Source organism: Lingula anatina, chromosome 10, assembly GCF_051362555.1.
Source record: "Lingula anatina isolate TDL-2025a chromosome 10, LinAna3.0, whole genome shotgun sequence".
Lineage (NCBI taxonomy): Eukaryota > Metazoa > Brachiopoda > Lingulata > Lingulida > Lingulidae > Lingula > Lingula anatina.
The window spans coordinates 5468840-5486878 of NC_141776.1; the positions used below are offsets into that span (position 1 = coordinate 5468840).

At 36.4% G+C, this 18039-nt stretch overlaps 3 protein-coding genes across 3 annotated transcripts; 1 reads left to right on the forward strand and 2 right to left on the reverse strand.

The window, feature by feature from the left end:
* Positions 1-1100: 1100 nt before the first annotated feature.
* On the forward strand, positions 1101-2944 carry LOC106158384 (uncharacterized). The gene is made up of 3 exons (XM_086998105.1): positions 1101-1343; positions 1978-2134; positions 2534-2944. Exons 1-3 carry the CDS (start codon positions 1290-1292, stop codon positions 2671-2673), a joined length of 351 nt encoding a protein of 116 aa, XP_086854231.1. The 5' UTR covers positions 1101-1289; the 3' UTR covers positions 2674-2944.
* A 1402-nt stretch (positions 2945-4346) lies between these two features.
* On the reverse strand, positions 4347-7803 carry LOC106151784 (uncharacterized). Its single transcript, XM_086996646.1, has 6 exons — positions 7420-7803; positions 6763-6888; positions 6305-6436; positions 5607-5720; positions 5131-5326; positions 4347-4935 (listed from the first exon to the last, which is right to left on the reverse strand). Exons 1-6 carry the CDS (start codon positions 7504-7506, stop codon positions 4784-4786), a joined length of 807 nt encoding a protein of 268 aa, XP_086852772.1. The 5' UTR covers positions 7507-7803; the 3' UTR covers positions 4347-4783.
* Positions 7804-12556: 4753 nt separating this feature from the next.
* On the reverse strand, positions 12557-16159 carry LOC106151775 (uncharacterized). The gene is made up of 6 exons (XM_086996644.1): positions 16000-16159; positions 14899-15024; positions 14400-14531; positions 13656-13769; positions 13307-13508; positions 12557-13139 (listed from the first exon to the last, which is right to left on the reverse strand). Exons 1-6 carry the CDS (start codon positions 16084-16086, stop codon positions 12991-12993), a joined length of 810 nt encoding a protein of 269 aa, XP_086852770.1. The 5' UTR covers positions 16087-16159; the 3' UTR covers positions 12557-12990.
* Positions 16160-18039: the final 1880 nt, after the last annotated feature.

Below are 18039 nucleotides of genomic sequence, written 5' to 3' on the forward strand. Positions count from 1 at the left end.
CCACCCCCATGGCAGAGTTAAAAAATTTGACCAGGAAGATACACAGGAGTTCTCATTCATTGATTTCATCTGCAGTGTGCAGGTCGCTCACGCTATTTTTAAAGCGATAAGAACTGTTACAGACTTAGTCATGTTACCAGGTGTTGGCGTTCACACCCTGTGTCAACAGACACTCAAATCCTCGTTATAGTGCGCGATCACAGGCAGGGCATATAGATATTTTCAGAGATTGTCGAAACAGGCAATTTTATTATAAAGAATGTAAAACCTGATTTTACCTCCGACAAGGAGGTTATGAATTCACCCCCGTAAGTCTGTTTGTTTGCTTGTTTTTGTTCATTTGTCACCGGCCTACAAAGCAACTCAAAAAGGTTAAAGGTGGACTTTCAGTTTCATGAAATTTTCGTAAGATGGATTAGACAGAAATGAGCTAGCTTAAAAGTGATTCGATCTTGGTAGTGATGCGTGATCAGGGTGCCCACTTGGACCAATCGCCATTACGAGATAGGGCCAATGACCTTGACCCGTTTTGCAACGAATGAGCTCTCAACTACCACAATATTGCTATTGGCTGCAACACACGCCAAGTTATTAATCCAAGTTATTAATTCTGGTCAGAAATATTTCAGTTTGACCGAAGGCGTTGGTAATAACAACAAAAACAACAACAATAATAATAATAATAATAAAAATAATAATAATAATAATAATAAACTTTACTTAAAGAGGGTAAAACATGTTAAGTGTATAAACTTATCTTACACATGGCCTGGTAAGGCGATTATAGTGTGTAACTCCCGCTCCCCTGCTTGGCGTCATAATTCTTGTCCAGTGTACATAAAAGATACACAAAAGGCGTTCGATATTGATATAGCCAAACAATTATTTGAGATTTTTACACCTCTCCTCGATGCGCCACGTTACACCCTTTTCAAAACCGTCCACATAATGACGATTCAAAAAACCAATTTTGAGTACGAAATGTCCAATTTTAAGGCATAGACGTAATGGTGATGGCTTTCGGTCAATTATACTCGTCACGGTAAAAATATAAATTTAGAACGCGAAAACTGGTATGCACATGCACAGGCCGGCATTTTGTCATCCGCCTTGGGTTGGATATACTATATACCTTGGAGATTGAAGGGGATGTTGTTGGTATTTTTAAGATTTTTAACTATTGCCTTGTACAGGTGTTTTGTCAATCATGTGCCTTTAAACAGCCACGGTGTCTTTATCACGTGCGGCATGACATCACCACGGTCATTATTACTGGATAGACGCAAACCATGAAGACTGCCCTTTGTGTCGTTTTGTTGGTAATGGCTTTCGCCTGTGCCAAGGTACGTGCAAACTCGGTATATTTCTTATGAAAACAGTGTCCATTTGTAATTATTATCACATGTACCGGGTATATATTGAGGTGAAAATAGTTTTATTAACTTGGGATTCACAACTGGGCATCGTAAATTACAGTCTTTAAATGTCCAAGTTAAAGAAGACTGAATGGAATAAGTTTATTCAACTACCTTGTTCAACTACCTACAGGTTCCCCAAAAATTTTACGATGTTGCTCTAATTCACTGAAGAAACCAAATAATTGATTACCGTCAGGCTGGTTGAAAAAATCCTGGTAAGCGCTTCGCCCTAGGCTGAGAACAATGTTTGGGGAAAGCAGCTGTTGAAGCCGTAATACTAACACATGCCACCCAAGCGGGTAAATAAGTATGTGGCACTCAGTAAGAAGCTCCCTGAAGGATGAGCAAGAGAGTCGGCAATGATTGATCGAGGGAAAGAAAGAGGCTAACGCTTCTTTTAAGATCCGCAAAAGATTATTTTTCAAATATCTCGAGGGGAAGGGGCAACTTCCATCCCCTCGTCCTGCAGTATACGATCCTTAATTAATTACCCCAGTACAATGGTATAACATGCAGAATCTTTGAAAGATGTAAAGAAATAATTCCCTTTCTGCCATAGGCCTATAAGAGATGTAGCAGCGACACAGACTGTTACGGTGGCAAAACAATGTGCTGCGTGTCCAATCGGTATGGTAGAGGGTACTGCCGTTCTCGTGGACGCCAATACTCTATTTGTTCCATAAGTGGAAGCGCCAATCGATGTTCCTGTAGAGAAGGTACGACTGTCTTTGTTCTTGTCTTCGATTCCGTGCTTATAGGCCTAACAGTTTTTTTTTCTTTTTCAATTACCGTTCCTTCTTTTGTTATTTTTTAAAAATTTTATTATATAATTATTTTCATCAAATTATTATTTTCATTATTATTACTTTCATATGTTAGTTTTCACTTTTGTCATGCATTCCACAATCGACAAATTATCCTATCTCAAAGACTGTATTGGAACCAGAGGTAGACGTATTCAAAGCTGACCTACATTGTATCTCACAACTAAAGCTGCTTACCACCACTATTTCTCTATAGAGAGCCAATCGTAAAGAGTACATTGTTTCCTGGTGAAAGTGACTCTGACACATATTGACACATTTATTTCATTAGTCCATTTGATAAAATTTCAGGTTTGGAATGCATCAGTGCTCGTGGCAACCCCTGGTTTGGCGGCCTCGCTGCTATTCTCGTCAACCCAGATAGCGGTCTGTGCAACACGATTAAGGTGACCACTGGCGGGTCTGGGGAATCCGGCGACGGTGACCTTTGAATCATGTGACTTTCTGGGATCAAGGTCAAGTTTACGACCAATGATTGCGCCTATAGCTAGCCTCTGGAGAACGCCCCAATTTGTGTATGTATCATCAAAGGGACTGCTGTTTAAGCAACTTATCTATATTTTATAAATATCTTTCATCGATGATAGTGACAGTTTTTTCCCAATAAAATTGCAAACGAGGACTAATGTGTTGGGAATATGTTGAGTTGTTTTATGAATTCATCTTAAACAGTGCAACACAAAGACATTACAAGTATGGACTTCGAATATATCATGCATAGGTGAAGTTTGAGTAAATGAAATGGTCCATTTCATTTTTACCAATGTTTCATGAAGGTTTTAATTTTTTAATAATTGTATAACAGAACGGTACATTCCAACCGTGAGATTGTTTCGGTGTTCGGTTTCGGTTTCGGCTTTTTTTTAAACATTTTTCAGACTGTCATGTATTTGCACCGCGTTTATAATTCATAAATAAACGGGGCATTGTAAAATACAACTAGACACGCACGTGTAACGCACACAATCCGAGAAATAAAATAATTTCAGCCTGATCGAATCATCAAAGAGTCTTATATTTATTCTCGTTTGGAAGCATAACACAGACGCATGGGTCACAGCTGGCAGCATCTTGAAGGGTTTCCTGTCTCTATAGAGCAGGTATCAAAAGAAGCCAGAAAACCATAAAAGGGAGAGAATGAACACACTCTGTACTTGGTAAAAACGCGCCAAAAACGCGCACTTGCCTTGTTTTCACACCAGTGGTATCTGATTTATCATAATTAAAGACTGAATGCAGGTTTTGCGACCTATTTATGCAAATGCAATCACCCAGGAGTTATTTTCAGTGCTCTTTTTTACGTTTTATTTCCTCAGTATTTAACAGGATGTAGATAAGCAACTGTCATGTGTATGTAAAAATGAATAACATTTATCCCATTGACGTCTAAATAGCCTTCGAACAAACTAAATACGTATCAACCGCCCTATATTAGCCATAGAAATCAGTATTGATAATAGAAATCAAATAAAACCGCATCATATACGTCAGTGTCAAACTTCCTTACGTTTATGGCAAATGAGAGAGAGAGAGAGAGAGAGAGAGAGAGGGAGAGAGTAATTTAATAATAACATATTAAAAAGAAATAGTAAATCTTCTAGATTTACCACAGAGCATTTGAGTAAATGCTCTCTTCTTGAACATTTTATGGATTTTATGGATTTTTCTTAAAACCATTAAAACCATAAAAAGCAAAAAAAAAAAAAAAGAAAAAAAATCCTTTTAATGTCTAAATGATAATTTAAAGAGTCCGTTTCCACTCCTCATCCAAGGAAATAACTGAAGATGCATTGAATCTAGGAACATTCTGAATTACCATATCGCAGGGAAAGTCTGAAAAATTAAAATGTCTGTATACAAGTTTCTTAAAAAAAAGGAGCATGGCGTTTCAACATACCAATAAAATTCTGTCAAGTGACTAGGCCGTTTGAAAAAGGGTGGCAACATCGGAACTCATAATACGCTTATGTTGTCTCTTTAAAAACTATTTACTTTGTTAACACAATTACAGAAGAGGTATGCAGTGACATTTCACCGACCGCAAATGAATGAAAGTGCACAAACACAAATTTATGTCTTTGATAACACAACAAAAACATAATGTATGTCTTTTTACCTCTTTTATTAGGTAAATGCCACACAATCAGTAACTGTCGCAAGTTTTTTTTTTTCTTTTGCTTTATTAATTTGGCAAAATATATACGTAGCAGGAAAATCGACATTGTAACCCCAACTTACTATCTTCTTGAAAGAACATTACTTTTTCAAATCCCCATGTTTGTAACTTATCAGTTCATCATTCAATGAAGTTCGCAAAACAATTCTTTATCTTCAGGTAGCCAGTTTGTCGTACAAGGTCTTCGTTCACAATTAATGACTCTGTTCGTTTATATTCTAGGGTGTGTCGCTGTGTGTGTGTTTGTGTGTGTGTGTGTGTCTGAGAGAGAGAGAGAGAGAAGCCGGAAATAATTCTCCAGCTTAGCCGAGGTGTTGCACTCAAAAAGTAAGCTAAGTGACATTACTGACATTTCGCGATGGCATTTAATAACGACACCTGTGGCACCACACCCAAACCACACGCCTGATGCAAACACGTCTACACCTTTTACAAAATAAACAGCGGATACATATGCAAATGCGTCGCACCCTCCGGCAACGGTACCTATAGCAGCCTCGCTTTTGACGATGAACTCCTGAAATATAATATAATATAATATAATATAATATAATATAATATAATATAATATAATATAATACAACGGGAAGAAATTGAGACCAAAGGGACCTGCAATTTATATTGTACGTCCGATGCGTCTAAATACAAAGTAAGAAAGAAATCTCACGTCGCTGCTATACAGGTACATTCCCGAGACATGTCTAGTGCTTACCTGCCGTGCCTCGAGTGTTGGCGCCATCTACAGTATTGTCGTCCTTTTGAGTAAGCCAGTATGTCTTCAGATCCCTGCAGAATTCCTGCATTCTGGGACTTAGGAAGGACTTGTCCTTGATCGGGGAGGTGTTGACAACGAATTGCCTGTGTTCATCATCGGTGTCTTCATCATCGTCATCTGTTGTACTTTCATTCTAAAGTCAAAATGGAAGGTTAAGTGAGATCTAGTTATTCAAAGCTCCCGTGATTTTCATTTTTAAAATTGACCTGACATTTTTTAAATAAAATTAAATACAAGGTGCAAGTGTCAGCACAAATTCAAAGTCTGCATATACAAAGTAAATTGTTCCGATTGCTCCATTAGCCCTGATCACATTTCTAAATGTAACTTCATATTCTAAAACTCATTCAATAGTATCGTTTATGTAAAAAATGTAAAAAAAAAAGACTGAATAAATATAAAGTTAGTCGTACCGGTTGTTCCAAAGCGTTGGCCACGTCCTTGCTGTCAGTCTCTTCAGATTTGTTCATTGGAGTCAAGTAACAAGCAAACTTGTTATTCATTTCCATCTTGTATCCTACCAGACTCTGAAATGATGAAATCTGCATATGATAGTTTGAAAAGAAAGACTTTAAGGCTAAGCAAGCAAACTTGCTGTTCATGTCCATCTTGTATACTACCAGACTCTGAAATGATGAAATCTGTTTATAATAAATTGAAAACAGACTTTAAGGTTGAAACTGGTGGTGTAATCTGCCCTTTTACAGAAATCCGTCGCTCGTTAACCAACTAATTAATTCAGTCTGGCCTTTTTTTGTTAAAATGATAAAAACGTATTTTGATGGAATGAAACATTTGCAACGAAAAAAAAGGAAATGTCACCACAGTCTTCCAAATTATCTTTGTTGATCTATCCTACATTTTTGACCGTCTTCCGACAGACAAAATTAGATACCCGACAATGTAAACTTCAAAATCTGAGCGTCTTCTGGAAGACCCAGAAGACGGCCTCAATCCGCCCCTGCATTGAATTAGTCCTGAAATGACGGTGCAACGCTCTTAAGAACTCTTAAGAATTTTAAAACAACATGTTTTCCTTTTGACATACATCAGGTAGAATAAAACTTTATTGTTTATTATTTTTCTAAGTTAAGTTGAAACCTCCACTCACTCTCGAGTTGTCCATGGCGACGTGGAACTTCTCGTTGTCCACGTTGTACACGGTGATGTTGTCCTTCAGATCAACCTGAACCTTTTCGTCAACTTTCTTCCCTTGTTTGTCGGTTAAGCGGAGATGGTACTCCTGAAGAAAAAGCAATGTCACTGGAAAACCATATAAGGCAATAGGGGTTATATTGGCATATTGTGTTCCCGATAAGCTTAAAAAGAAACAGAAAAAAATGGCACGTTTTGCCGATTAGATTATCCTTACTAGTGCTCGCAGAGCACGGTGCTGTTTTAAAGCAATTCTCTTCTCTGCCTGTATCAGATGTGTTAATCAATATAATTTCAAAATATTCAGTTTAACCCTACTGTATTTTTATTATTATTATCATTATTACGATTATTATTATTATTATTATTATTATTATTATTATTAGTGATATAGTATGCTTCCACCACATATACCTTCCACACATCCTGTGATGCCTTGTTAGAGATGTGAACTGCTCCCAACGTTCCACCGACAGCAACAGCAACAACAACAATGACAGCAACAGCAACAATGATGTACTTCTTGTACGACGCCTTGATCTGAAATGTGTGAAGATGGAATTAATCAGACATTTAATTAGCTTTCCAAATGCTCTCTCACTTGTGGCGTATTTCATTAGAAATACGTACCTTTAAAAGAAGGTGGTAATCTGTAAAGCCGATATAATATTATGATTTTTATACAATGTTTGTACAACAGGTTGAAAATGAAACTGACAAATTTAGAGATTCCAGATGACAATCTAAACACATAAAATAATAACGCTGTTCGTTTTTCCATAGTTTACCAGTATGAATTTAAAAAAGAGTGCACCTTTATGAAGTTAACATGTCATTTTTTATATAAAGATAATCTTGATACTTTTAGATAAATTAACTCACAAAATCCGATTTAAACATTGCAAAATGTTCAGACTTAAGCATCGTCGTTCTTTAAACTATTTAAGATAAAAAATACAAGTGTGCACCAAATTATGCAGCTGTTTTAGCATGGTTGCACATCCCTGACATCCCCTGTATAAGGCTGAAAAATTCTTGGCCTAAACATCTTTATTAAGTGGATATACTTACCTCGGCGCTGTTACGTCGAGAGGATCCACCATCTGTGATGACCGTCACGCCGGATTCGGCAGACTTTTCGTCGACTGCTGGCAGCATCTTGAAAAATAGCAGGCACCAAACAAGTCCTTCCTTCTCCAGGTAGAGGGAAACCGTCGTCTGATTCGTGTTCGGCGCACATCCCTTTTTATAGATCCGATCTTGTTTGAAAATTCACCAAGATTTTACATAAGAGGAAAAACGCCTTCCAAGAAAAAAAAGCCATTTCCATTTGTTTATTGACCACAAAACTGCGAACCTTGTTTTTCAAAAATGCATATGATGATGAGGGGCAAATGTCAAAACCAAGATAGCGTGCATTTAGGTTGTACTTTAGATGTTGCCTCAAATACTCCATGCTAAATATAAGCTTAAGCCCCAATGTACGGGTGATATCAAATATGCAATTTTTCCATAAGATTCTCGCTGCAATAACCTGATTTATTTCGCTGAAACTTAAATAAGCCAAATACGCCTAAGACCACTCATTTAATCTAAACTAAAATGTCGCTGCCAACGTCATCCCACTGCTAAATCACCGGTTTCTCTTAAAGTTGCCATTACTAGCAATTAGGTGCCATGAATATTTAGTTGCACGCCGTCTGGAATCTCCCTTAAACTAGCACTGCCTGGATATTTGTAAGTCTTTTAATGTTATGCCATAGCATTACTGATACCAGCAAAATGTATACAGCTTCAAAGTTACATTAAAATAAATTTAAATTACTTTGAATGTAAAATGTGCACTGGTTTACTGGTTAAAGATATCATTCATTACTGGATAACATTATTATTATTATCAAAAGCAAGAATCAATTTCAAGGCAACGATGTAAGGTTTTCCAGGAAAACTGCGATAAAGAAATATTAACTGCTAAAAAATTGTTTAAAAAGTTTTCAAAAGGCTGATGTAGATCTTACAAAAAATTATAACCCTTCAGATTTGCTGTACTAGCAAAATTTGAAGTGCAACAGGGCATGTCAGCGCAAGATAGATTCTGCACATTTTTACCTCATAAGACTGTACAGGGGTATAACCACCCAATGACTTTCAAATCGTTACGTAGTCGTTACATTATCATAACGAAATATTCCGTTATTTTATAGAAAAATTGCATCAGCCGGGGTAAAGACTATGAAAGCTGTATGTTACCGTACTGTATCATCATCTCTAAAATGGACTCTAAGACCCCATTCCCATAGATTTTAGATCGATCTATCCCTGTGGGAAGTCTCACTAGATTACTGATAGCTTAGCCGGCTTAAGCGTCTGTCCCGCCTACTAAAAGCTGTAAGGGGGTAATTAACTATGGTGCGTGTTCAGCTGACTGCAATTTAGCGTGAACCCCCAGGGAGTTAGGTCGATCTAATTCTAAATCTCTGGATCGATCTAAATCTCTGGGAATGCACTCTAAGACTGCATTCCCACAGATTTTAGAACGATCTATCCCCATGGGGAGTCTCACTAGATTGTTCTCATCTTAGCCGGCTTAAATGTCTGATAGCGGCATAATTTCGATTTCGGAGTGTAAATTGCAAAATCGGCTATTACTTATATATCTCCTTTTACCTTAGCATCTGTGAAAATCGTGATACTTTTTATAATAATAATAATAATAATAATAATAATAATAATAATTTATTCGAGCATTAAATGTGACAGTTACATTTGTTAGCCCTCTATACTACAAATAGATAAATAAATAAATAGTTATACATCGCTATGGATTACTACTTATACAGTGTTGAGGAATATTTATTACAGTGTATACGGTGTTTAAAAATACTTATCACAATTGAAAATAGTTAAAAATACTTATTACAATTGTAAATAGTTCTATACACTGGGTGAACACACATTTTTCTTTGATAGGCTTATAGCTATATGTATCTAATGTGCCATACTTATGGTTCATATAATATAGCAGGATGAGGCTACTTCAGTGTGGCAGATGCTCATTTCTTTTCCAAATTGCCCTCTGGATGTATTTACCAACAGCGTGCAATTCTTTCTCATTTTCTGGGTTTAGTATGATTTTAACCTTCTCGTCACTGCTTGCTAGGTGATGCATGTCACATTTAGGGAATTGTTTTAACATGCCCTCCCTCTCTTTTACATGGTGTCTACATTCTAGTAGGAAGTGCACTTCGTCCTCCATTGCAGGACAGTGGGGACAGAATCGTTCCTCGCGTGGTGTTTTAGGTCTGGTGTAGCGTCCTCTTTCCATTTCGAGAATAATCCAGTTTTTAGAACTGTTCAATAAAACACTGTAATGATAGAATCATGACTCCATAACAAAAACATTTAAACCATAGTAATACTAAAGGCAGGGGATTGTAGTTCCAAATTTTTACGACACATGTGTCAATTTCAGTGAGAAATTCATCTTCAGTTAAGTTACGATACTAATTGTTATCTCACCTTGAAATAAAAAGGGTATGCATTTTCCAAAAGCCCATGTACGTTAAATTTAGAATTTACTGATTGCACAGTTAGGGGGGCCTACGGCTATGATATGATACACAATAAAATTGCATGTTAAGATATTTTTCAATGCAGCTTTCTAATCTTCTGTTAATCTTGTAATGTAATTCTGTTAATCTGCTTGATTTCGTTTTCACATGTTGTCTGATTGCGCTCCGTAAGACTTATGGCACCCATCGCTTGTGACTGCACAGTTCAGGTGGCTATGCTTATCACGTGACACCACAGTAGCCCCGCCCATCCCATAGCAACTGAGGCGGAGTTAAGTGGCAGTATCTATTCAATTTTAAGAAGTAAAATAAAAACATAAACGGAATGTGAACGCCTGTCTTATTTTTCAATAAGCAAAATGGTCGATACATTATTTGAAAAAAGACAAACAAAAATCTTCTTCCTGGGTATTTTGATGATCATAAACCCTGTCGTTGCCCTTAGCGCCTGATATAAACGCGTGTGTAACGCGTAAAATAACGATCTTTGGACAACGTGCACGTATACATTATTACGTGTACATTAATGCCTTAAGAATGAAATGACGATAAACAATATATTAAACAACACTTTATGTCTTTTTAAGTATCTGATTAATCATACTACACGCACTCCTCGTGAAATTTAAACTAATTTCCATGGATGAGAGACAACGCGTGAAAAAAAATGCCTTCCACGAAAACTGAAAAATATATTTGTGGTTTTTCTTAACGCGCAAGTATGCATAATTTTGGCGTTTACAAATGAAGAACGTTTAGTCTGTCACGTGCTTAACAGATGTATTTCCTGAAAAAATGTATTAGCTATTTAAATGGCCTCTAAAACGTGCTAACTATGATTATGGCAAGTTGGAGGGAGAGAGAGACAAAATACCTCTTTGCATTTAACTTTCATTATTTTTCATGAAATGCCATACATTTACATTTACATTTTATATATATCACTCTCCACCTCTATGGAATAATCACAGGATTACCATTTTCGAAATACACCGTGTGGGCGTGGCTGATGTATATTTCAAGAACACGTTTTGCAATTTGGATGCTTTCATGGCCACATAACTCATGTAAAGATATAAAGACATAAAAAGTTCAGTTCAGCAGCATGTGGTGTCTTTCGACACACGACCGTCATACAGTTAACACAAATATAAAATAATTACAATCAGTAACTGTCATAACTTTTATTTGATTCAGTTGACGATCGTATAAATCAGTAGGTCTATTCTACTTCTTTTGAAGTACAATGCATGCATAATCGCTCATTCAGTGATATAAAGAATGACGCCCGTTATGTAGATAAGCAACTAATACACTGTATGTGAGAATTAATGCCATTATAATCCTGTTGACGTTTAAATAGCCTTCGAACAAACTAAATATGAATCAGCCGCAATAGATTAGCAATAGAAATCAATATTGATACATGTAGTAGACATCAAATAAAACCACATGAAATACGTCAGCGTCATGCTTCTTCGCTTTTATTACTGATTTGAGAGAGAGAGAGAGAGAGAGAGAGAGAGAGAGGGGGAGGGAGGACGGGGATGATCTACTTTGAAAAAATGCGTATAATAAATATGATCTATTTGGAAGAAAAATATTTGTCTTTTTCTTTGCCTTGAGACATTTATTCCACATGGATGTTTCCAGGAGCGTCGTGCGTTTGTTTGAGATCTATTTATATAAACAACTTTCACTTACATCGCCTTAAATCGTGTGGATATGGCTAAGCAGGAACACTTGTAAAATGAGGACCAAGACGCACGTATAACTTTGCATACATTAGCTTAATAACGATGTCACTTTACAAGCGCATTGATTAAGCGTCTCTCTCTCGCAGATCATTAACAATTTGTCCCTGAAGTGCGATGTCATTACACAATTATATATTCAATTATTTTTCGGAAGCTATATGTTGATTTTATCGTTTAAAATTATTGTACTGCTGTACATGTATATTTTACCATTTTGAAAAAAATAATTTAATAACTAAACATATCAAAAAGACATAGTAAATCTAGATTTACAGCAGGGCATTTTAGTAAATGCTTGAGCATTTTACAAATTTTATGGATTTTTATAAAACAATTAAAATCATTAAAAGCAAAAAAGCAAAAAATCCTTTTAATGTCTATGTGATAATTTAAAGAGTTCGTTTCCACTCCTTTTCCCAGGAGGTAATTGAAGACGGATTGAATGTAGGAACCTTCTGAATCACCATATCGCAGGGAAATTCTGAGACAGCAGAAAAAAAAGAAAGATGAAATGATTTTCATTTCACTTTAATGCTAACAGGGAATAAATTCTGTTTATCATAACTTGGCTTCTCGCATCCTCAATATTTAAAACCGAAGAAAAGAACGATTTTTAAATTAAAATTGCTGTAAACAGCTAAATCGTTTCTAAAAGAGGAGTACGGCGTTTCAACATTTCAGTAAAAATCTGTCAAGTGATAGGTTGGTAACACCGGATCTCATAATACGCTTATATTGTCTCTTTAAAAACGCTTTATTTTCATACCACGATTACACAAATGAACCGACCGCAAATGTTCATTTGTCACCGACCGCAAATGAATGAAAGTCCACAAACACAACTTTAAGTCTTTGATAACGCAACAAAAACATAAGATATATCTTTTTGCCTCTTTTATTGGGTAAATTCCACACAATCAGTAACTGTCACAAGTTTTCTTTCCTTCATTTTGCAAAATAAGTAGCAAGGGAAATCTGCATTATATCCCTGACTTAGAGACTATTTGAATATATCTTATATATTAAGCCCCCATGTGTGTTACTTATCAAGTAATCATACAATTAAGTTCGCCAAATATTTTATAATCATCAAATAGCCACGGTGATGTGCAGGTTTTGATCTACAATGGTTGACTATGTTCATGTATGTTCTAAAGTGCGTGACTCCGTGTGTGTGTGTGTGTGTGTGTGTGTGTGTGTGAGAGAGAGAAAGAGAGAGAGAGAGAGAGAGAGAGACCGGAAGCAATTATCCAGTTCTGCTGAGGTGTTGCAATAAGCTTAGTGACATGAATGACATTTCGCGATGGCGTTTATTAGTGGCACTTGCGACACCACCCACTAGATACACGCCAAACACAAATACGTTTACAACTTTTACAAGTTTTACAACGGATGCAACTGCAAATGCGACGCAACCTCATGCAACGGTGCCAATGACAGCCTCGCTTTTGACGATGAGCTCCTGAAATAGAATAGAATAGAATAAAATAAAATATAACAGGAAGAAATCGAGAGGAAAGGAACCTGCAATTTATATTGTGCGTCCTATGTGTCTAAATACAAAGTAAAAAAGAAATCTCATGTCACTGCTACACACAGGAACATTTCAGAGATTTTTCTTGTGCGTACCTGCCGGTGCTTGGGTGTTGGCGCCATCTACAGTATTGTCGTCCTTCTGAGTAAGCCAGTATGCCTTCAGATCCTTGCAGAATTCCTGCATTCTGGGACTTAGGAAGGACTTGTCCTTGATTGGAGAGGTGTTGGCAACGAATTGCTTTTGGTCGTCATTGGTGTCTTCATCTTCATCATCGTCATCTTTTGTTCTTTCATTCTATAGTCAAAACGAAAAGGTTCAGTGAACTCAAGTTATTCAAAGCTTGTATTCACTATAATTTTTTTAAATGAAAATTCAATACAAGGCGTATGTAAAGATGCTCACACAGATTCAAAGTCCGAATAGGTATCAAGTTCATCATACCGGATGTTCCAAAGCGCTGGCCACGTCCTTGCTGTCAGTCTCTTCAGATTTGTTCATTGGAGTCAAGTAACAAGCAAACTTGTTTTTCATTTCCATCTTGTATACTACCAGACTCTGAAATGATGATATCATGTTATAGTTTTACAAAGACTTTTAGGGTCAGGCAAAGCTGTTTAACGAGAACGACTGGCTTATATATATTGATAAAAATGCATTACATGTATTTTTCAGTTTCCGTAACTGGGCAACCTTTACAATAGGTCCATGTAGGACCTTAATGCTTTTGTTTTTATACTTTCTTTTAATTGCCCTCCACTGTGGATCTGACAAAAGAACGGACCGACTCTCACATTCAGTTGCTTTTCTCCTGAAACTGCTGACGTCCTCTGTTTAGTCGTCGCTCGTTAGCAATCAATTTGTATGGCTTCTTTTTTGTTAAATATAATAAAACACGTTTTGAAATGGAATAAAACATGTGCAACGAACAGAGCATTAATAAATTGTAAAGGAAATGGAGTAACAAACGGATATATATATATATATATATATATATATATATATATATATATATATATATATATATATATACATGCGCCACAATAATGAATATTGTTCTGGAATGATGCAACGGTCTTAAGAACTCAACTGAGAGGTAATTTTAAAACAACACTTTTGGCAAAGTACTAGTGGAATAAGCCTTTATTGTTTATTTATTTTCTCAATTAGGTTGAAACCTCTACTCACCCTCGAGTTGTCCATGGCGACGTGGAACTTCTCGTTGTTCACGTTGTACACGGTGATGTTGTCCTTCAGATCAACCTGAACCTTTTCTTCAACTTTCTTCCCCTGCTTGTCAGTCAAACGGATATGGTACTCCTTGAAGAAATAATGATAATAACTGGAAAACCATATAAGGCAATGAGATTCGCTTTCGTGGACTATTTTCATACATTGGTATGTATTGGCATATAATGTTCCCCAACAACTTAAAAAAGAAACAAATATTTTGACACCCCTTGCAGTTGCAAGTATCCATGCATTTGCTCGCGGTGACGATATTTTTAAAGTACTTCTCTTTTCTGTCTGTATCAGATATGTTAATCAATATAATTTCGATTTTTCCCTTATTTAAGTGATCTTTTTAAGTCACTGAACGGACTTAATTTTCTTTTCTTTACGGCACCCGGGTCTGGAACATCAAGTGGACCTAGTTGCTGAGATTGGCCGGACACAGTATACCCACCTTCCACACATCTTGTGCTGCCTTGTTAGACATGTGAACTGCTCCCAACGCTCCACCGACAGCAACAGCAACAACAACAACGACAGCAACAGCAACAATGATGTACTTCTTGTGCGACGCCTTGATCTGAAATCAAAAGTTTATGTATGATCTGCAATATATGAAATAAAGTATATCGAATGATAAACTTAGTCAGACATTGAGTAGCTTTCCAAATGCTTTCTGCATTGTGGCGTATTCTACTTACCTTTAAAAGCTGGTGATGATATGTAAAAATGACATAATAGTAATACTTATGATTTTTAGACATTGTACAACAGGTTGAAAACGAAATTTAAAGATTCAAGAGGAGTTTTATCTGAGATTCGTGACAATTTTAACATAGAAAACTACGCTGTTCGTTTTTCCGATTATTTATTTTAAGTATATAAATAAAAAAATGCCCCTTTATGAAGTTTATATAACCAACGCTTCTGTTTATCACTATAGACCGCATCTAAAAAACTTTGTTGCCGACATGGCAGAAATTACATATATAGTTATTATTTTTCATTTCATTTCCACAATGTTCTTATGTTTATTTAGATTGTGTTAGAGAAGAAACTACTAACACTAACACGTGGTCAACTGTATAAAAGGCAATGTCGCATGTGCTCTGTAAAGATTGATTTTTTTTGATAAGATCACATAAATTATGTTATTTAGTAAACTTGGTTTATTTATCTCGATATTTCAATTTATTGTTATTATTATATATTTTTTTTCTTTTAATAGTTTTCACCAGTTTCTGTTCAGAACAATTCTGTTCACACTGCGTGAATAAACAGCAGTCATATCCAACGATGTTTCTTCGTTTTTACTCGTGATCCGCTATAAACTTTTTAATAATTTCACTCACAAAATCTGAATTTAAACATCGTAAAATGTTCAGACCAAAGCATCGTCGTTCTTTAAACTATTCAAGATAAAAATACATGTGTGCACCACATTATGCAGCTGTTTTACAGCTTAGCATGGTTACACACCTCTGACATCCCCTGTATACTTAGGCTAAAAAAAAAAAACTCCTGGCCTAAACATCTTCAAAGTAGATACACTTACCTCGGCGCTGTCACGTCGAGAGGACCCACCATCTGTGATGACAGTCACGCCGGATTCGACAGACTTTTCGCTGACTGTTGGCAGCATCTTGCAAAAATCAGGTACCAAACAATGTCTTCCTTCTCCAGGCAGAGGGAGACCGCCGTCTGATCCGTGTTGAGAGCACATCCCTTTTTATGGACCCGATCTTTTTTGAAAATTCGCCACACGTAATCTGGTTTTTACGTAAGAGGAAAAACGTCTTCCAAGAAAATAAAGCCATTTCCGTTTGTTTATTGACCTCAAAATTGCGAACCTTGTTTTTACGAGAAAAAAAAGTTGCATACGATGATGAGGGCGTATGTCAAGTCAAAGACAGCTTTCGTTTAGGTTGCACTTTATAAGATGCTTTCAATGCTCCAGGCTAAAAATAAACACCCGGGTATGGGGGGGGGGGGGGGGGGGTTATAAACTGCAATAACCAGACATATTACTCTGGAAATGGTATTCACATTCTAAGAGCCGATCACACCGGAAATACGACCCAGACCATGTCTTTCATTCAGGTAGGCCTATCCAAAATGAAGCCGACGACGTCATTCTATTCATATTTACACAATAATCAATAATATTTTCACAATCTGTTATAATTATTAAGAGGGCATTCACAACAAATGATCCCCGGATCCTCTGAGCCGTGGATCAAATATGGCGGACCCTGCATGGAAGAAGAACCGATAGATTTATCGGCAATTTCTCTTCCCGCCTCCACACTCGCCGACCTTGCAGGGATCTATCAACTAAATTTCGGACTTCGGAGGCAGAACTTATGTCGGAGATCGTTACTGGCGGAAATAAATACTATTATTAGAAGCAGGAATCAATATCAGGGTAACGATGTAAGATATTTGTTATTACGAAGTGAAAACGGCGATAAAAGAAAATAGTAGCTACAAAATTTGTTCCAAAAGTCTCATGTAGATATATGAAAAATCATCATCACCCTTCAAATTTGCTTGTACTTGTAGGAATATATATATATATATTCTCGCTTTCGCTGCTCGCTTTCGTTTCCACATGTTGACTGCTTGCTCTCCGTAAGATTTATGGCACGTATCGCTGTGACTGCACTGTTCAAGTGTCTGCGTATCATGTGACACCACAGTTGCTCCGCCCATCCCATATAGCAACTGAATCTACAGTAATTATTCACCTTGGGGAATTAAAAAAACATACGGGATTGTAAACGCTTATGTCTTATTTTTCAATAGGCAAAATGTTCAATACATTATTGGAAAAAAAATGAACAAAAAACTTCTTTCTTGGTATTTTGATGATCATAAACAATGTCCATGGAATCTTGTGTAAAAATAATGATCTTTGCACAAGGTGCACGTTTACATTATTATATTGATGAGGGTCTTAAGTCAAAACAACCCGTGTTGTTTTTAATGCCTTTAGAATAAAATGACGATGAACAAAATATTAAACAACACTTTATGTCTTTTTAAGTATCTGATTAATCATACTACACGCACTCCTCGTGAAATTTAAACAAATTTCCATGGATGAGAGACTACCGGTGAAAATATGCCTTCCACGAAAACTGAAAAATATATTTTGCGGTTTCATTTAACGCACGAGTGTGCATAATTTTGTCGTTTACAAATGAAGAACGTTTAGACTGTCACGTGCTAAACAGATGTATTTCCTGAAAAACTGTATTAGCTATGTAAATGCACTCTAAAACGTGATAACTATGATTATGACAAGTTGAAGAGAGAGAGAGAGAGAGACATATTGTCTCTTTGCATTAATCTTACATTATTTTTCATGAAATGCCATACATTTGCACTTACATTTTACATTTTATATCACTCTCCACCTTTTTGGAATAATCACGGGGTAACCATTTTCGAAATACGCCATGTGGGCGTGGCCCGATGTAAATTACAAGAACACGTTTTTCAATTTGGATGCTTTCATGGCTACATAACACACGTAAGGAAATGAAGACATAAAAATTCCAGTTCAGCAACATGTGGTGTCTTTCGATACGAC